Source organism: Cylas formicarius, unplaced genomic scaffold (genome assembly GCF_029955315.1).
Source record: "Cylas formicarius isolate icCylForm1 unplaced genomic scaffold, icCylForm1.1 PGA_scaffold_10__41_contigs__length_53128322, whole genome shotgun sequence".
In the NCBI taxonomy this organism is placed as follows: Eukaryota; Metazoa; Arthropoda; class Insecta; order Coleoptera; family Brentidae; genus Cylas; species Cylas formicarius.
In genome coordinates this window covers 29,205,888-29,226,114 of record NW_026844214.1, presented here as the reverse complement: position 1 = coordinate 29,226,114, position 20,227 = coordinate 29,205,888, and the positions used below count along the sequence as shown (strand labels likewise).

The window sequence follows — 20,227 nt, the reverse complement described above, 5'->3', positions numbered from 1 at the left end:
ACCAAAAGTGGTCGTGGTGTGACAATAACTGTGTAAGTCCAGTTTTACGCCTATGGTGTTTTAGTCCAATACTCAGACTTCATATTGAATGTATCGGACCGTTTACCTATACGTTATTCTTTTCATTTTTACAACTACGAATTAGTTCGCTCATGCCGGCTACGGTGCTCGGTGCTAGGGTGTACGATGACAGATGCAGCGATTGCAGATCTCCGACGGACTGCTTTGAGCGCTGCCCCCTGTGGGCTTATAGCAGCTAAGGGGACTGAGTTTACTCCGGTTGTTTTAGACAGTGGAGAAAGCGGAATGTCCACAGGTTTTTGCGATCGGATCGGTGAAATAACAAGATCTCGGGATCATTACAATTGTTTCCGGATATATAAAAAAAATCCCTGCGGACCACTATGGAACTTTTGAAAAACCATAGGCCGCCTTCGGGAAAATTTCTCACATTCTCGGGACACCCTGCATACTATAATATCTGGCAACTATACTAAATCATAGTATTTTTTACACTCATGCATTGTACATCTTAAGAAAAATAAATTATTTCTAGCTTGGTCACATGCGTAAATCCAAATATTTTTTCACGATTACATCAGGAATAATTTATAGGTATTTATAGGCGTTGCGAAGCCCGGTGCCGAATTAGGAAACCCAAATTGGGCTTCCTAAAATTAAGCGTGTTTTTGGCAAATTTGTAATAACTAGCGACATCTGAATCGTTGGGACTTGACAACCAGTTGGGTTGAAGGTTTCGATTTGGCGCTAAAGCTCAAAAGCCGCTAAATTTTTTAGCAATAACATAAATGAAATGTAAAGATAAATGTTTGGGCTATGTTTTAGGCAAATTAAAAAAAAAACTGAGATCGGAGTTTTTTCTAAGCTATTGAAAATAACCAATTTTTTTACGGGTTTTCTTTCAGTATTTTCTAAAACTTTGTTTAAACCTAGGTACAACTATTGGTAATTTATTTCCAAAATTTGAACTCGAGATATGCAGTAATAAAGATTATTAATTGATTTAAAAGTGAAATATTAAACAGCCCCCTTCATTTCTGCAACCAAAGGTACAACAAATTCCGCACTTAGCATGGGTTACCAAGTGACGCAAATGTTAGTTTAGCTCTTTTAGTAAAGATGATAGCATTTGATTTGATTCAAAAATAATATGTATAATGAATTTGCTTGAAGGAAGCGGGTCCGCCTAAGAAGTTTACGTTTGTAATAATGTGTTTTGTACATTATCTAAAATGTATGACTTGACTTTAATGTCAAACATTGATTTATGATGCGAAAAATTATCAAAGTAATAACAAAACAAATAATAATAAAAATAAAACAAATATTTTATCAATAAAGGGCGGAATATATGCACGTCTATGCAGTTTCTTAAACTTCACTGCTTAGACTAAAGCTTTGCATAAGTCTTGATGAAACACCTCATAATTTAAAATTCAAGTCAGCTGAACATAATATATAACCAACAACATTCTCCAGCAGTTCTCAGCCGAAAAAATTGAAAAAAAGTTTGAAGATAAAATAATGAATAAACGCATAAAAAATTCAATAGCAATAATACTAAAATCGACCGAAAAGCACTTATCATAGTTTTCTTTTCGCGCAGATCATCTTCAAGACTCTAGAACGTTTGTTTCTTTTAAGTGTTCTACCATAGGTTCTGCCGATGATGAAACTCACAAAAATTTGATAATCGCTGTTTATTGAATAGCACAAACACACTTTTTTCACGACTCGATACAAACAATAAATTGCATTTTCAAGGGTTACCTTATTTAAATACAATCTGAAGGGTAATTAGAATTAAAGGTGTGATAATATTGTACCGATATAATTGCCTATAATTAAGAGGGTTATTTTGTAACTCTTAACGACATCGTTAACGGTTGTTAGGCAACAATCGTCGTAATTTGAAATAACCAAAAACGATCGTTTTCTTTCACTTTAAAAATATCCCATAAATACCTATTCATTTAAAACCATTAATGTGTACGCACATAAAATAATATTTTACCATTTTTTTTTATTATTGAGCTATTCTTTTCTGAGCCACTATAAAATATAAAATTATTAAAAATTGGTAAATTTTAGGCCTTCAAGAGAAAACTATACAAGGTGTTTCTTAAGTGATCTAAAATATTCAAGGAAGCGATTTTTGAGGCATTTTTTAAGAAAAAAACTTCATATGAACCTATGTCCTAAACGTCTTAACTTTTGTGATACAGAAACAGAGAGAAAAAGATGTTTCCATTATATTCGTAATACCGCTTAAGCTATCCTCATGAAATTTGGTACGCAATTTACTCAACGTATTCATGCAAAGGGGTTTTGTGTTGTAAAACTTTTTTCTACTTTTACTTCCAGTAGGGTCCGTACGGCATGTGCATTGAAAAATTTTCTTAAAAATGCGTGAAGAATATCACAAAAATACAGGTTCTTTATATGACCACGGTATCGCGCGTGAAAACGTTGTTGCCTCTTGGACACATCGGCCGAGTCTTCCTTTTTTGGTCGGCCCGGGGTGTTGCCAAATACACCACACTCCTCCCTCCTAGATTTTCCTCTAGGTTGTGTAATTCTCCAAATGTCTTGAAAGGCGCCTCCTTGAATACTTTAGATTACTTAAGAAACACTCTGTGACAGTGTAGTGACTTATTACAATTTAAAAGGGAAAATGAACATATTTGTTTGTTTTTCTTCCAAGAAAAATGTCACGCACCATTGCTTTTTGCTAGTTTTGGCCACTGTTTTCTCAAATTAGCTTTTCGAGGTAAACTAATAAACAGGCCAACAAAATATAAAAAAAAAATTTTCGTGCCCGAGAACTAATAACTGAATTTAGATATACCGAATGTGCTGATTCTAAAACTAGCATCAGATTTTTTTCTATCACCTCTAGTTTTTGAGTTGGAGACTAATTGAATTTAGTTCTAATAAAAAGCAAAAATAAATAAATCAACATCTCTTTAAAATTCAAAATAGGAATTTGATACTCAAAACTGGGATTTAATTAGCCAAATATATCTGAAATTGTCCGCAAAGCAATAATATTCCTAGACCTCGTTAATTCTCTGATATGTCGACGGACTGGGTTTCCGAAAGAAAACAGTAAAGTTAATTACTTCCACTTTAATATCACAAAAATACAGGTTCTTTATATGACCACGGTACCGCGCGTGAAAACGTTGTTGCCTCTTGGACACATCGGCCGAGTCTTCCTTTTTTGGTCGGCCCGGGGTGTGGCCAAATGCACCACACTCCTCCCTCCTGGATTTTCCTCTAGGTTGTGTAATCCTCCAAAAGGCGCCTTGTTCTGGCCGGCCGGGGAGTAACTGGAGTCCCTGAAACCTGCTCTGGCGTGTTCTCTTCTAAAGAGGGCCCATCAGCAGACGGTGAAGGGATAACGACCCTTGGAAGAATCTCTGAGGATTCCGCGAATCGCGAAACGTCGTAGTTCTGACCGTCCGAGACAGGTACGGTCTCTTCGGTGAGTGTACGCGGACGAATTTGATCGGTATGTCTGCGTGTGATTTTACCATCGGGAGTTTTCACCTTGTAGCTGAGCGGTCCCGTTGATTCTATTACCGGTGACGGTAACCACCTTTGACCGGGAGCGTAAGACCTTACAAACACCGGATCATTCTCTTGGAAAGATCGAGGGGTTTCATTAGAAGAGTATTTGTCTTCTTGCTTGGCTGACATTTCTTTGGTGAAATCTGGTTGCATAGGGTCTAAAAGCGTCGCTAACTTTCGTCCCATCAAGACATCTGCTGGAGATCGACCTGTTACGCTGTGGGGTGTAATGTGCTGAGTTAGTAGGTATCTTGACAAAGCTAACTGGACGTTCTCGTTCCCCATCTTCTTGAGTGCATTTTTTACATTTTGCACCATACGTTCTGCTTGTCCATTACTGCTTGGATGGTAGGGAGCGACCAAAACTTGACGAATCTGGTTCGTTTTGAGGAATTGTTGAAATTCTTCGGATGTAAAAGCTGTACCATTTTCCCTCATGACTTTGATAGTCGCTGCACTTGACGTGTTCGGAACCAAACGAACTTCCAGCCATTTAGAGAATGAATCAATTACAATTAAAAATGATTTACCATTCATGGGGCCTGCAAAGTCCACGTGAAGTCGTGTCCAGGGTGCACGAGACCATTCCCATGCATGTACAGGAGCTTTTCTAGGCATATTTCGTGCTTCCTGGCACTCGGAGCAAGTTTTGATTTTATTTTCAATGTCACAGTCAAGGTTTGGCCACCAAACGTATGAGCGAGCAAAAGCCTTCATTTTTACCATGCCTGGGTGTCCAGAATGAAGAAGATCGATCACACTTTTCCTCCCTCCTGGAGGTGTTATGACCCTGGTTCCCCAAAGCAAACAATTTTGGTAACAACTTATTTCGTTCTGTGGTTGAAAGAAAGGCTGAAATTCGTCAGGGAATTTAGATCTTTCCATCGGCCAACCTTTCCATACCCATTGTAAAACTTTGGATAGAATTGGATCCTTGGCTGTTTCACTGGCGACCACTCTTTCCGGGATGTTCTCAAACATCAAGACATCGGGTGCGTTGGGTGGTTCTGGAGTGTTTAATTTCTGGGGTAAACGACTAAGCGCGTCGGCGTTGCCAATTCTTCAGCCTGGAACCTGGTGTAAATTGTAGTCATACTCTGTGAGCATCAGAGTCCATCTTAACAATCTCAGTGAAAGGATTTCTGGGATTCCCTTCCTCGGGCTAAAAAACCTACGTTCGGATGCAGAATTTTCGTCCATATAGGTAATCGTGGAACTTCTTAACTCCTACAATGATAGCGAGAGCTTCTTTGTCCAGTTGTGAGAAATTCCTTTCTGTTGAGGATAATGTGCGACTGTGGTACGCCACTGGGACCTCTCTACCGGAGTCGTCAGGTTGACTGAAGACATATCCAACCCCAAATGAACTAGCATCGCAAGTAAGGAAGAGCTGTTTAATGTCCTAGTATGGGCTCTGTAATTAGGATATTCTTTGAACGTTGAACCCTTTTTCATGTTCTGCATGCCACTGCCAAGAGACCTTTATGTAGCAGATCATGCAATGGATTAGCAATCGTTGCTTTGTCTTCAAGAAAAACGTGGTAGAAATTTATCAAACCGAGGAAAGCTTGCAATTCCGTTTTGTTGGTTGGCGCAGGCGCGTTAACAATTGCTTTCACCTTCTCTTTGGTCGGTCGAATTCCCTCTGCACTAATACTAAAACCTAAAAATTCTATAGATTTCGTGTGAAAAATGCATTTATCACGGCGTAGATTAAGTCCATCTTCTCGAAAACGGGTAAGTACTTCACGCACTTTACGGTCCAAATCTGTTTCGGAATGTCCAACTATGAGAATGTCGTCGTAATATGGAAGAACTCCTGGGATTCCGGTGAGTCTCATGTCCATGAAACGTTGGAAAATTTGGGGTGCCACGGAGACACCAAATTGTAAGCGTTTGCTCCTAAAAGGTCCTTTGTGTGTGATAATGGTCTGTGCGTCTGCAGCTTCTTGATCTACACTCAACTGCAGGTAAGCTTGAGCCATGTCTAGTTTTGCGAATATTTTACCACCTGCTAGAGCTGCTAATATATTTTGAACAGACGGAACTGGATAGGGGTCTGTACGCAACGCCTAGTTTATGGTACTTCCGTCACCATTGTCCTGGGCGACAACAACAATGGGAGTGGCCCGTTTTGGATGAGTCACTGGCTCCAGCACACCTTGATCGACAAGTCTATCCAATTCACGATCAATCTTGTCCTTTAAAGCGAACGGTATCTTTCGGACTTTGAGAACGATAGGCTTGATGTTCGGATATGAGGAAAAACTTACGGGAGGCCCTTTGAATTTCCCTAGAGTTGACTCCAATACTTCCAGGTATTCCTTGACAAGGTCTGATTTATCTGATTTATTCCTCTAATAGTTAAACCTAGCCTTCCAAACCAGTTTCTTCCAAGCAGGCTTGCTCGGTTGCCTTCAGTAACAATAACTGGAAGGGTAGCACTTTTTTGTCCTCGTTGTACGTTCACGTAACACTCGCCAATTGTCGAAATTAGCTGGTTTTGGTAATCTAGTAGAATTAAGTTACATGGTTTCACTTTTGGAGGATTGTCCATGAAAAGTTTTTGAAAGGTTGATTTGAATATTATGGAATATCCAGCGCCCGAATCGATTTCCATTCTTATCGGTTTCTTATTCAGGAGGACGTCTACCAGATATTTACCAGTGATGCTGTCCGATTTCACATTGTTAAGCGAAAAATGGTACACCTGGTCTTCCGAACTGTGCTCATTTTGTGGCACGTTTTTGAAATTGCTTTCACTAGATTGTTGGTTCACTTTTGGTTTTTGTTTTGAATGTTTTTTCTTTGAGAAACATGCATGTTCTACGTGTCCTATTTTGCCGCAAAATTTGCAACTTTGCGTTTTTGTAAACACACGAGTCTGGTGAGTGCTTTTCTTCGCAGCGAAAACACCTTTTGGAAACTCGGGAAACGCTTGTTTTCAGCTTCGAGGGGTCTTTGTTTACCTTTTCGCGTGCGTTTACGTGATTATTTCCTCGTAGGTCTTTTCCGTTACCTTCATTGGTGCTATGAGCGATCGAATTATGTCGTAGGTCGCCGGTCCGCAGATGCTCAGAAATACGGCCTTTTTCTTTCCCGCGTCCGTTATGTCGTTAGCGGTCAAGTAAAAGTCGAGGCGTTCCTTGTAAGAGTCCCAGCTTTTCGAATCGTTAACGTTGAAACGTTCAATATTTCCGAAGGACGCCATGTTAACTTTTTTCGGCTGGCGTGTCGCGCTTACGTACCGGGCAAAGTGACACGTTTCTTCACAGACTTTAGCGCGAATACTCGTGGCATCCCATCCTTGTCGCCAAAATGATATGTCGGCGGACTGGGTTTTCGAAAGAAAACAGTAAAGTTAATTAGTTCCACTTTAATATCACAAAAATACAGGTTCTTTATATGACCACGGTACTGCACGTGGAAACGTTCTTGCCTCTTGGACACATCGGCTGAAACTGCCTTTTTGGTCGGCCCGCGGTGTTGCCAAATACACCACAAAATCATAAGCGGCACTGAATCAGAAGAGTCCGGACGACCGATTCAGATTCATTTGAATTAGAATTATTGTTGTGTCTATATTTTTTGTTTTAGTTAGAATCATAGATAGTTAGCTGTCTTTAGCTTTTTATTGCATCATGATTTTATCAAAATAGGTGCGACATATTGGGTTGTTCCAGTAATACATTAATTTGTTCAAATTAAACATCTGCGTGGAAATAGATATTTCATTCAATATTCAATTCAATACATAAGCAAATCGACCAATCGATATCGCAATTCGTCTACAATTATTATAATACTCCATTCCTTTTCCGTGGTCTGTTTCTGTCGTGCATTTCAATCTTAAACCATTCAAATGAACCGTATTCCGCAAGGGGAATTCGATTTGTGTTGGTACGGTCGATCCATCGATCGTCGTCTCACTTCAGACCGGTCAGGGCCGCAGTGAGAGCGAAAAATGTGTTCGAATCATTACGAATAAACAGGATTCGTTCGTTCGATCATTGGAAAACATTTAATAAGTGACCGAATCAATCACGATTGACACAACTCTATTTCTAATTTGAAAATGAGACGAATAAGAGATGGTGCTTGAGACGTCGCTTTGCAATAGAAGAGCCAGAGATGGCACCACTATGAATCAAAAGTCCCCTTGACTTTTTCACCCCATTTTGAGATGTGCGTTTTGCAAGAATTTTTTAGGCGATTTTTGTGTGTATGTGTTCATAGTTATGGGATTTTTGATTTGACTTTGTATGTTTTGAGTTTGTGGTTTCATTTAGAAAAGTGAGTTAAAATACTTGCTTACTTTAGTGTTTGGTCTGCAATTTGTAATAAGTAATTTTATATATGTATTTCCATTTGTTGTAGAACGTGCAGAGAATATTAGTAATGATATTTCGACTAAAACTTAAGCGTGCTGTGTAGCCGAACCAACATGAGGCATCGTTTTCAGAAAAACTCTCCAAACATATGCAAGTTATGAGTGGATAGAGTTAAACCAAAAGGGCCCGAAGTTTTCACAGTGGACAGAAAATATGTCGTTTGTGATTATCATTGCATTCCAAGTGATATCATATTATAAGAAAGGAGAGGTATTAAACCAACAGCAGTTTCCTGTTTGCTTATCCCCCGTGACTTTCTACATTATTTTATTTATATTGATAAAATATTGAATTATTTCAGTTATATCTGACTTATATATTTTAAATAGATATTTACTAAACTTTTTTCAGCTTGCCAGTGTCTGAATTTTTCAATTTACAATTTCATCCAACTTCTTCTGCAAAAACTTAATATTCATTTTTTTAATTTCAGATACAACTGATGCCACTAATGCAGCGACTGATTCTGATTTTTTGATGTCTGATGCAGCAAATGTAGAGATACAAAATATGGACATAGCTGCTGCTGGTCCTTCTACACAGTGTAAGTATCTATACTGGAAATTAAAATCTACATTTTTATTTAATTTCAAAATACGAATATTCATTGATCTAGAGTTGATAACACATTTGATTTTTTTTTCATTATAACTTTATTATTCATACTACCACACAGATTGAATGTAGTTTGATAAAGTTAATCAAAAGGTACAAAATATGTGCAGGACTGCTGTTGGAACTTCTACACTTTTCCAGAATATTGCTGTCAAAAGGCGTATATGTATACCGGGTGATTCAAATTCGACTTTCATCATTAGGATCAATGAGAATGTACTTACAAATTTTTGGTAAGTTTTAAAATGAAGACATAAAAAAAATGAAAATAAAACTGGAAGTTTCAGATTTTCCGCCATATCTTCGGAAGTAAGAAAAATAAGTTCAATTTCAAAGCAGGATATTAATGAACTCACCGATGTGCAACTTTGCCCTAGTTTAGGTCACCCTGTATCTCTTACCGTTACCGAGATCCTAATGGTGAGATTCGAATTTGAAACACATACACATTTATTATAAGTTGCAGTACACATTTAATTCTTTTAGAGAACCTTTGAACAAGATTTTAGAGATATTAGGACAAGCTAATGTCACTCGTCACTTCAGATTAGAGTAGGAACTGCTGAAAAACTAATAAACACACCAAATTATTTTCAATGTTATATGGCCGTTTCCAGTCTGTGGCTTGTAAACAAGCATAGCGAGAAATTACTATTTTTGAGTGTATCCCAGATAGTTTTTTCATTTTGTGAGTGTGGGTGAGTCTTTTATTTGTATGAGTTTAGTTTGTTGTATTTTATTGATTTGTTTTGCTTCTACGTTTCAAGTAAATGCTTACCTAAGAAAATTGGTCATCAACATGACATTGGTCAACAAAAGTATTTTCATTCATCTAATAAATAGGGTTTGGAGTTATTTCTCTGTGAGCTGAATCGTGAAGATACTAAATCAAGATACTTTCAACAAAATGGCAAAGATTTCAGATAATATTTGACACTGAATTGATATGAAGAATAGGCAAGAAGTAACTGACCAAGACCCGTTTCTTATCATAATATAAATATCATAAGCTTAATGTTAACGGGAGTAGGAAATAGGCTAATAAAATGGGCATGGAATTTTGAACATCTCAATTTGCTAATCAGTTTTTGGTTTATGAAATCTTCAATCATTTTCATTAGTTCTATATGGAAGCTATGCCCATGTTAACTACTGCATCTACTGAAAGACAAAAATTTTAATTGAAGTTGTGGCGGTTACCGAGGTAATTACTTTTCAAGTTATCGCGCTAATAATTATATTGTTACTTTTGAAGAGAGGGAGGTTAACAAATAAAGAGTGGAAATGCCAAAGGGGATGGATATGTGCCAAAAGTATGTTTTTGAGATACTCAAAAAAAACTGTTTGAATTTGCATATGTGGCGGGGGCACGTACGACAATTGTAATATATTAAAAAATGGCACATACCGCCTTTGACATTTCCACTCTTCAAATATGTAAATCCAGTAGTTATGTGTGTTAATTGCTGTAGATATGGGCATGTTAAGACTAATTGCATAGGAAATGCGCCTAACTACACCTTCTTGATTAAACAATATCTAATAGACAAGCCTTACTTAAATATACTTCAATCTAATTCATGAAATTGTAGAATTGGCCGGTCAATTTTTTTGGTGTAAATTGACCAAACTAATTTTAAAAGTACAATGAAATGAATAAAAACAATTTTTTTTAAATATAATCATTGAAATAAGATAACACATCTTCATTTTAACAAAAAATAAAAACTAGAAAATTAACCAAAACATATTTCATATTTCTATTTTAACTTAAAATAATAAACAAATAATATTTAAAAGTTTTTTTGGAAATACTTTTACACTATTTCAAAACAAACAAAAATAATAAACATGGTTAATTATTGAGACAAATAGGCAGTGATAAGTTGTGTGTGAGACTAATTCCCCAAGTTGACCAGTTCCTTTCACAAGAAGCTGAGGAGACCGGCATTCTTAGTAGTTTTGTTCAAACCGATTTTTTTTGCTAATTATTCCACCAAGTCATGATATTTTACATATTGATTTCATGGTTTTTACGGTTGTCCATATTCGATTATTTCAATTTCTAAGTTGTACGATTAACATAGTCGCTTATTGCAGTTCTTGTGGAGCTAGATTCTCCCCTTGATATTTAGGATAAATGAATATGCTGTATTGGGCGTACCAGTACATGCAATATCATTTTTTTTTATTACTAATGCAGTTATTTCTTCTTTTATCAAGCACAGTTTGTGACGGACAAATGGCAGAAGTATTTTCAATAAAGGTAATCAGACGAACAAACTAACCAAAACTAAATTGAGTCGATCGATAATCGCTAAATATGTATTCCGGGTATTCCATTGAACATCACAAACAAATAATCATTTATTATAAAATACACATTATTATGATAGATAGCACTCTACAAGTGTAAGATGTTATTTAAAACATTTTGATCGAATTTGACTAGTCAATTCACGGTGAACTCACTACTAATTCATATACCTCAAAATCTTGCATTTTCCGAGTCATCTAAGAAATTTTCAAAATAAAATTGCTTCATGCATATTATACAAGTAATAAAATAAGGAAACTATTTAAAATATTTAAATATTTAATAAATCCAAGGTCTAGGGCAAATATATTTATGAAAATTTTAAAAAATCATTTTTGTGAGCTCATTAATATAAATAACCCCATACTGATATACATACCAAATTGTGCGTACGATTAAAAAAACAAACTTCTACGTCAAAAAAAACCAAAATGACCGTGTATTTTTGTTAACGTCATGTTTTGTTTCACAAAAAAAGTAGCTAAGAACTGCAAGAACTCAAGGTTGTCTCTTCACTAACAACAAACAAAATGAAACAGAGTGTAGAATTCATATAGTATACTTATCAACTAACTATACAACACAAACTAACTAAATTTACTCAAGGGATTAAAACCACAAAAACATGAAAATGTTAAACCAAGATGTCACTAAACAAACACGAAATCCACGACACAAAAAAAATAATAATAAATACAAATACTATAATAAAAAAAATCAATAAGTATGAGAAACAGAATTATATCACCAAATTCACCGTCTCAACATGTATCTCCAATTGAACACAAAAAACACGACATCGACGCTTCAAAAATTTTAGAAAACAAATTATAACGTAATATCAGTCTTTAAAATAAATTAAGGCATTCGTAAAAAAAATTATAACAATCACGTTTCAATCTAAAACAACAAACCCAAGTATATTTTCTTAAAAAAAATATCTAATTCAATTTCCCGATTTTTAAAAAATTACATATTTCTTAAAAAACAGATGAAGTACAGTCCCGATTATCCAAAATGAGAGAAGTTACAGCAGGTGAAAAAAATATTGCTTTCAAGTTGAGCGAGCACGAGCATTGTCTAGTAACACAACACATTTTCTGGGGTACTCTGTGCTCTTAAAAAAAACTACTTATGGTATTTGAGGCCAACATTTTGAAGTTCAAGCCCGTTTCGTCACAAGTGTAGACCTAGTCTGGTTGCAGCACTTACACCATTGCGATTTTTTCTCTGGAACCGTACTTACGCTTACATCTAAATCATTTACTATATTTTTTTAAAAATCACTCTTATCTAATACTTGAACCGCTTTAAGTTTTTCTTGCAAGCCGATAACAACGCCTACATTTATTGCCCTGGCAGTGCATTTTGTGAAATATGTCAAAATAAAACTACTCTTTTTGAATAACAAACGTTATTATACACTTGGAGCGCTCTGAATTTTTGTTTCTTGATAGTTTATTTCGGATAAACCGGATTTCGGAAAATCGTTATTCGGATAATAATATATATAAGATTATAATTCTCGAGAGAAGTGGCATGAATTAAAAATACTTAATATTATATAAAGCAAACAAACAAAAACACTCTACCTAATTGTCGTAATAACGCCCATGCTACTTTAATTGATTAAATTGAAAAAATTTAAATGTCAGTGTAGTGGCGGTTACTGGGGCAATTGTACAAGTTATCCCCACTAATGATTATACTGTTGCTCTTGAGGGGAAATCTCGTCCTGACGTAAAAGTTAAAATATATATAAATGCAGTAGACATGGGTGTTAATTGCAGTAGATATGGGCAGGTTAAGACTAATTGCATAGGAAATGCGCATAACTACACCTTCTTGATTAAACAATATCTAATAGACAAGCCTTACTTAAATATACTTCAATCTAATTCATCAAATTGTAGAATTGGCCGGTCAATTTTTTTGGTGTAAATAGAGCAAAATAATATTATGTTAGGTCTAATTGCAGACGGAAGGTACCTAACTATACCTTTTTGATTAAACAGTAATATGCAAATCTTACTTGAAAATACTGCAATTTAATTTTTATACTCATAAATTTTCAAAATAATTGTTTACGGTAATTTAAGTTTTTGCTTTCGATTTTTTATCGAATTGAAACTTGACAAGGGTTAATAAAATAAGCATCACTAATATAAATAGATTATTCGGATATCAATGATGAACGGGTAGCAATGCACTTTTCAAAATGTGAATTATCTGTTTTATTTTTTTATGGGTCCCCTCTATCTTAAACTTGTCCTTTCATTAGCCTTTCTTTATGAGTCCCCAAAAAGCATATCCTCCCACCTGTAGGTTTATCTACCGTCATAATGTTTGATGTTGTTCAGTTCCAATGGAAACATATGTGTAGGTAAAGAAGGTAAAATTTTTGAACCCTTATGGATTCCGAAATCCTCAAAAACTATTTAATTTTTCGGCATAAATTTTTGTCGGTCAAAATAGATAGATATTAATAAATATATTAAAAGGCAGACTTAAAAGCAATCAGGAACAACCTGTTCATAAATATAAACCAATCAAAATTATAATTTTTTTCAATATGTTGTTACAATTAAAATAATAATAAAAAACACGTCTTTCAATCTCTGCATGGTTTGCTGAAATTCATGACGCGTTTCTATATTTCGTTTCTCGAAGGTATCTATCGTTCCCAATGCGCCATGGCCTCCTCTGCAACTTCCGCTTGTTTTAAAAATCTGGAAGCCCTCTGGTCAGTACCAAGGCTTTTTTATCACTCATTGCCTCCCAATACTAATTACACTTTAATTCCAAATATCCATGATTTCCGATGTTTTATTATGACCTAATTTACAAATTTACTATCTGTAATCAACCGATCATTAAGTGAATGAATCGAAATTTGCCAATGAGGATTTAATTTTCTGTAAACGGTCATGTAATTTTTATGTTTACATTTACATATAAACCATATATTATATTCAGTGAAAGTACTAAAAAATAAATAAAAACGTTATCCTAATATTTAAGCATCCAAACTAATTCAACCACAAATGTAAAATAATTACTAACAATCACGTTCTAATGTAAAAGAACTGCTCCAAGTCTCCATCTATTTTCTTAAAAAAATTTCTATCTAAATCAATTTCCCAGCCTCAAAAATTACCCACGTAGTTTGATCACTAACACCAATTTCTGCCACCAATTAATTATTTTCAAAAATTTCATATTTCTTATCAAACATATTTAAAACAAAAAAAAGTATTAAAACACAAAAATTTATCAAAAATAGATACGATATTATATACTCACACTTTGTCCAACAGCTTTTTGAATGAGTATTTCATTTTTATATTTTATGTATCTGTTATCAGAGTCAGTTGATCGAATATTTGTAGGTAAAAATTGAAGTTCAAAATAATAGTATTATCTTAAGAAATATTTACAGGTCCTCTAATTCCGATTTTATGCAAAAACTAGGGAACAAAGTTCTCTGTTGGGAAAGAAAAACATATTTGCAAACAAAAAGCTCTAATTGTCTTGATAATGCAGATGCTATTATTAATTCTTCTATAAGCTCCACTGTCTGTAACAACTTACCCAGCCCAGAACTTCTTAACTTTTATAAAAATAACATTATTGATAGCATTGAAGCACAATTTAACTTTAGCTTAACTGACAAGATTGAAGTGGTTAACATAATTGACACTCTTAAGGCTAAAGTAACAGAAAGCGGTAGTATTAATATTACTTTAGTGCAACTTTGTTACCCCACGTACCGCTGACTAAAATAAAAGAACCTACCGAGTTTGATCAATCGCATTCTAGAGAAAATAATGGATAAGCAAATAAGAGCATTTCTCAATAATTACAGTATTTTGCCCTCGAAACAATTATGTTTTAGATATAGATATAATTGTAAAAGCGTTTTTGCGTTACATAGGATTCAGTGAAGTGTCGTGTAAATATGTATCATACTTTGGCCTTTGTTTGTTAACAAAGGAGTACCGCAGCGTTGTATTTTAGTTTAACTTCTTTTTGCGATTTTTACATTCAGGTTTTACCATTTTGTGATCATCATCTTTTTGCCGATGACACTGAGAAGTGCGTTTATGAAGGAAGTAACAGTATTCTGATTTCAGTAGCTTTTACGATTCTATCACTTAATATATGCTAGTACTTAATCCTAATAAATCCGCCTGTTTTAAAAATTTGGAAGCCCTCTTACGATGGGCACAGGCTTAGTGAACCAAATTTTCGCATGACGTAAAATTTGTCACTGAGAGCTGCCCGTCTATCTCAAAATATCAAATATATGTTTGGTTGGGTTTATCCCCATATGCTAAATGAGCTTCTTGTCTATTCACACGATAATCTTTTATAATGTGACTACAAGCTTTTTGGGACATTTGTTCCAGTTATGCCCGTTTTCTTTGCAATTAAAACATTTTCCGTTCGCCTTTTTCCCAGATATGTGTTTGTCATTATAGGCTTTTTTAGATTTATGTATGGGTATTGCTTTCGATAGCAAAATTTTTTCTCTTATCGACTTATTGCTATACATTTGCAGAGTTGAAAAATTTTCGGCATAGAGAGCTTTAGGCGTTTGATACCGTCCAGCCCTAGCACCAGCCTGGATATTTGGTTCGTATATTCCATCAATAACACACAAGACTGCATCTCGTTCTGTAATACGACAGCCATAATTTATGAATTTTTACAAAAATTTACATTTTTCGCAGATAGATCTTGGTTTTTAGGAAAAGTATCAACTAATAAATATTTCCATTCGGTCCATGTATAATTATAAGATGTCAGATTATCATACCCCCCTCCTTGCCACTCCGGGTAATCTATTTTACATGACAAATATATTCATAGGCTCATCCCAGTTTTGTAACTCTGCTAGTTGTACAATTTTGTAAACTCGTTTAGTACTACTTAAAGCTGGATTACTTAGGGCAAATTCCGGTACGCGATCAGGTTTAATATAGGAATTGGTGGGCAACGCGAGGCCTGTCCGAATCCTGCGGTGATAATTTTTCCATTAAAGAATCCACCAATTGAGCTTGTTGAAATACGAGGTTCATCGCTCGCCGCGTTGCGTGACGAAGTCGGCGGTGGAGCAAAACTCGTCCGAATTATCCGACGTCGTTCTATGGCGTCGCGTAGCCATATTATAATATAAATCAAATAATCTGTCCAATAGGCTGTTAAACACACGCACACAGTAGCACGATACCGCTCGAGAAAAAAAAAATATAACAAAAGCCCCAAGGTTGTTATCTCGCCGCTGCAGTATAAACACAAAAAATTAAACGGAAATCAATAATGTGTAAAACTATGGCCATATAACTATATTGTCGACCTAACAATCAAAAACCAAAGTTGTCAACATGCGAATTATGTTCAAGCGAACACGAGGTGACTTTTTAAAAACTTTATTTTCAAAATACAATCGAAAATTAAGAGTTTCTGCAGCAGCAGTTACAACAAGAATAATCATATTACTTAAAACTAAGACTTTATAGGTTCGTATCGGAAAAGCTGACAATGTGAATCTCACGGTCTCTTCATAGTACCATCGTGGCCAAATGCAGACATCGTAGATCTCCTGGTGTCCTATCCTTATTACGTAGAAATCATTGTACATAACTAGCGCTATCATTCTAATAATTCTTACTACGCCTTTTCGTGTAACTAACTTATTCTATTACATAATTATATACAGGGTGTGCCGAAATTAGACGTCAATATTTTAACCACGTATTCTGTGGCCCAAAATAAGGTTAAATGAAGAGGTGATGGCAATTTTTTGTAAATATTTTCGAAACACGTAAATACTTTTAACTAGAATGTGGTACAGTTACTGAACTTTTTGGGCTAATTAAAACTTAGTATTGGATTGTCTTCAGAGGTGGGCAACACGGAGAAGGCGTCTTAAAAATTTGCCGGAAATTTTTTGTTCGTCGAATTTTCGTAATTTGGACTGCAGAATTTGAAAATCTCCGTAAATAAGGTAGCCTTGTCGCACCTCGCTAGAACACGCCGTTTTCGAGAAAAATGCTTTTGACAATTTAATTACTTTTTTTTATTTTAATGTTTACAATCGAGGTGCAGATAATCATTTGTGCGTGTGTTTGTGATGCTAGGTAAATAAAAATTAAATGTCAATTATTTGACAGCTTTCAATTTTGTTCATTGTTGGTAAAAAATAATTTTGGTTAGTTTTTTACTTGAATTGTCCTTATAAATCCATTGATTAACGAAAGACAAATCGAACTATTAACTGTAAAGCTAATTATTCTAATAAAAAGTATATATATAATTTATTGTTGATAAAAAATAAGCCATTTAAAGCTGATGGAGTTTTCAAATAGAGAATTAGCAGATATTCATTTTGTATACGGCATTTGCAATGGCAGAGCTGGGGAGGCGGTACAAGAGTATCGTAGGAGGTTTCCTAATCGTCGAGTTTTTATTAATGCATATAGGCATTTAGTCGAGCATGGATCATTTGAACGTAATCGTGGACAGGGGAGACCGTGGAAGATGCACTGAATTTAAATGAAGATGACCCAATAAGGAGTATTCGAACTGTTTCCATTCTTTCGGGAATACCCCGATTAGCAGTAAGTAATATCATTTGTTTTTTTAATTTACAATTTCACCACTGCTATTGTTACATTAATTCAGCGGCGGATCCAGAATTTCGTTTTAGGGGTAGGGGGCATTTCGTTCAAGGGGAGATATTTTTGGATGATTTGTAATGCATCAGCATTAAGGCTAATTTCAAAATAAGCATCGCCGGTTAAGGCGGCGCGGCGCTTCAAAATCATGATTAATGAATTAAATGATACCGTTCACATAACTTTTCAACGTTTTGAAACTATTTTTTACCAACAATGAACAAAATTGAAAGCTGTCAAATAATTGACATTTAATTTTTATTTACCCAGCAACACAAACAAATGAAACGCGTCATTAACTCACTAATGATAATCTGCACCTCGATTGTAAACGATAAAATAATTTGTAATTAAATTTTCAAAAGCATTTTTCTCGAAAATGGTGTGTTCTAGCGAGGTGCAACGAGGGTACCTTATTTACGAGGAAAACAGATTTTCAAATTGAGCAGTCCAAATTAACGAAAATTCGACAAACAAAAAATTTGGGGCAAATTTTTCACACGCCTCCCCTGTGTTATCCACCCCTGAAGACAATCCAATAGGTACTAAGTTTTAGTTTGTTAAATAGAGCCGAAAAGGTTTAGTAACTGTACGTGTTTCAAAAATATTTACAAAAAATCGCCATGACCTCTTTAAATTTAACAGCCTGTATGTTAAAAACTAAGACGTTTTGGACCCTAGGTTATATGAACATTTATCCTTATTTTGGGTCACAGAATACGTGGTTAATGTATTTGCGGCAATTTTTTAATTTTATTGTTTTTTCATTTTGATCCTTATTATTATAGTTCTGTAGGTATATGGCTCCTTTTCAATAATTATTGGGCATTCACTTAATGGTACTGGAAAGATCTATTTTTCCATTAACTTTTTTAGCATTTTTTTGTTTTAAATGAAATCATTTTACTTATCAAAATAAAACAAAAATTTGTTTTAGACAACGACATAACACACAGGAATGTTCAGATATCTATTTTTTTTACAGACTTTTTTTGCTTACTAATAATTTTTATATAATAGATATAATTATTTTTCATCACTATACAGGGTGATTCGTGGTGGATGGTAGAATAAAAATTATTTATAGAAGTTCCTTTTTCGCAGGTAATACAAAATTGAACTCCACCATCGTGATCTTGGAAATTATAAGGGAAACGAGTGTTGTTAAACTAGAGCAACATTGGTAATTTCAGTCCTTAACAATATGCGGTTTAGATATTTTTAACATTCCAAGTAGTTTCGGAAATACTTGAGAAAATCTTAAAAGTTGATAAGCTGCAGCCCTGTCACATGATCTTATTGTATCAATCCTATATACCGTGATGGCTTTAGATTTTAGTTTTTTACTATGCTGTACTTTTGGATCCCATGATCTAAGAAAACTATGTCAAATAAAAAGTACTTTGTTACCGGGTTGCGGTACGACCAGACGTGTTCTTTTTTAACCTGTCTCCTCTAAGTAAAATAGAAGTTAAACAATAAAATAACAAGCCCCTATACAAAAGCACTTGGCACTTATTTTCAGTTAGCATTAGTTAAGTTATTTTCCCTCATCCAAAGCATACAAGAATTTTTAACTCTAAAGATGGTTTGCTTGGTTATGTTATGAATTCATTGATGAATTGATATATAATAAATACATTTCATTTTTGATAACAAATAAAAAAATCACCAAATTAAAGTTGTTTATAAATTAACTTCCTTTCCTTTTGCATCGAAATTTAATCCACGATTCATAAAATTAATAAAAAAACGGTTTCACAGTACAGTAAATAGGAGATGCATTTTTTTTGGTGGCCAACCCTGTGGCGCACCCATTCTGATTTGAGTTTGCAACTTTTTACAATCTCGAAAATGGATTTAAATTTGCAACAAAGAATTTGTATAAAATTTTGCGTTAAAAATGGATTTAATTGTGCGCGAACGCTACAAATGTTGTAAAAGTGTTTTGCAACGATTCTCTAAAACAAATGATCGTTTACCAGTGCCACGAGTGGTTCAAAAGAGGCGTGAGACAGTCAAAGATGATGAACGCAATGGCAAAGTAGGTAGAATGGTAGAAGGCCAGAGACTAAACAAAGAGTATTATTTGTGCGATATGAGACACTTGCGTGATGAAAGAGACCAGAATTGGGGCTAGAAAGCTCGCGGATTTTGCACCCTGATAACATACCGTCGCACAATGCCATCATTATTCGTATTTTTTTGACAAAGAACAACAAATACTATCGCACACCCCCCGAATTCGTTTCCCTGTAACTTCTTTCTGCTGAATCGAGTCAAAAAACCATTACGGGAAACGCGTTTCGGCAGCCTAGAGGAAGAAATGGAAAAATGGCAGGAAGCACTAATGGACATACCAAAAACCAAATATAAAAAATGTGTTGAGGAATGTGTTGCAGTCGATGGGGATTAGTTTGAAGGTGCAGTATAGATTTAGATGGATAAAACATATTTTTAATTTTCTGAATAAATTCAGGGGACTTTGTTGTTTCTAGTATTGTTTTCAGTCTTAGGAATTGGACATCATTGTACATGTGTCGTCAACTGCCATTTTATTTAATGGTAGACATGCGGTTTCAGAAAATGCCAATCCGAGAGGTGATCTACAAATTTATAAACCAAATGTA

General features: G+C 34.9%; 2 protein-coding genes and 1 long non-coding RNA gene across 4 annotated transcripts in view; 1 reads left to right on the top strand and 2 right to left on the bottom strand.

Moving 5' to 3' along the window:
- Positions 1-3,186: 3,186 nt before the first annotated feature.
- On the bottom strand, positions 3,187-6,968 carry LOC132701523 (uncharacterized protein K02A2.6-like). The gene is made up of 2 exons (XM_060669516.1): positions 5,075-6,968; positions 3,187-5,008 (listed from the first exon to the last, which is right to left on the bottom strand). Exon 2 carries the CDS (start codon positions 4,573-4,575, stop codon positions 3,301-3,303), a length of 1,275 nt encoding a protein of 424 aa, XP_060525499.1. The 5' UTR covers positions 4,576-5,008; positions 5,075-6,968; the 3' UTR covers positions 3,187-3,300.
- Positions 5,046-6,805, bottom strand: LOC132696929 (uncharacterized protein K02A2.6-like). Its single transcript, XM_060662120.1, has 4 exons — positions 6,614-6,805; positions 6,002-6,400; positions 5,681-5,951; positions 5,046-5,617 (listed from the first exon to the last, which is right to left on the bottom strand). Exons 1-4 carry the CDS (start codon positions 6,803-6,805, stop codon positions 5,046-5,048), a joined length of 1,434 nt encoding a protein of 477 aa, XP_060518103.1.
- Positions 6,969-7,737: 769 nt separating the features above from the next.
- LOC132708139 (uncharacterized) overlaps positions 7,738-20,227 on the top strand; it is a 35,449-nt gene continuing 22,959 nt past the window's right edge. The window contains exons 1-3 of one of the 2 annotated variants that reach the window (XR_009619842.1): positions 7,738-7,887; positions 7,972-8,195; positions 8,419-8,529. This is a non-coding gene — a long non-coding RNA (uncharacterized LOC132708139). The remainder of the gene's footprint in view (positions 7,888-7,971; positions 8,196-8,418; positions 8,530-20,227) is intronic. The other variant, XR_009619841.1, reaches the window with a different exon arrangement.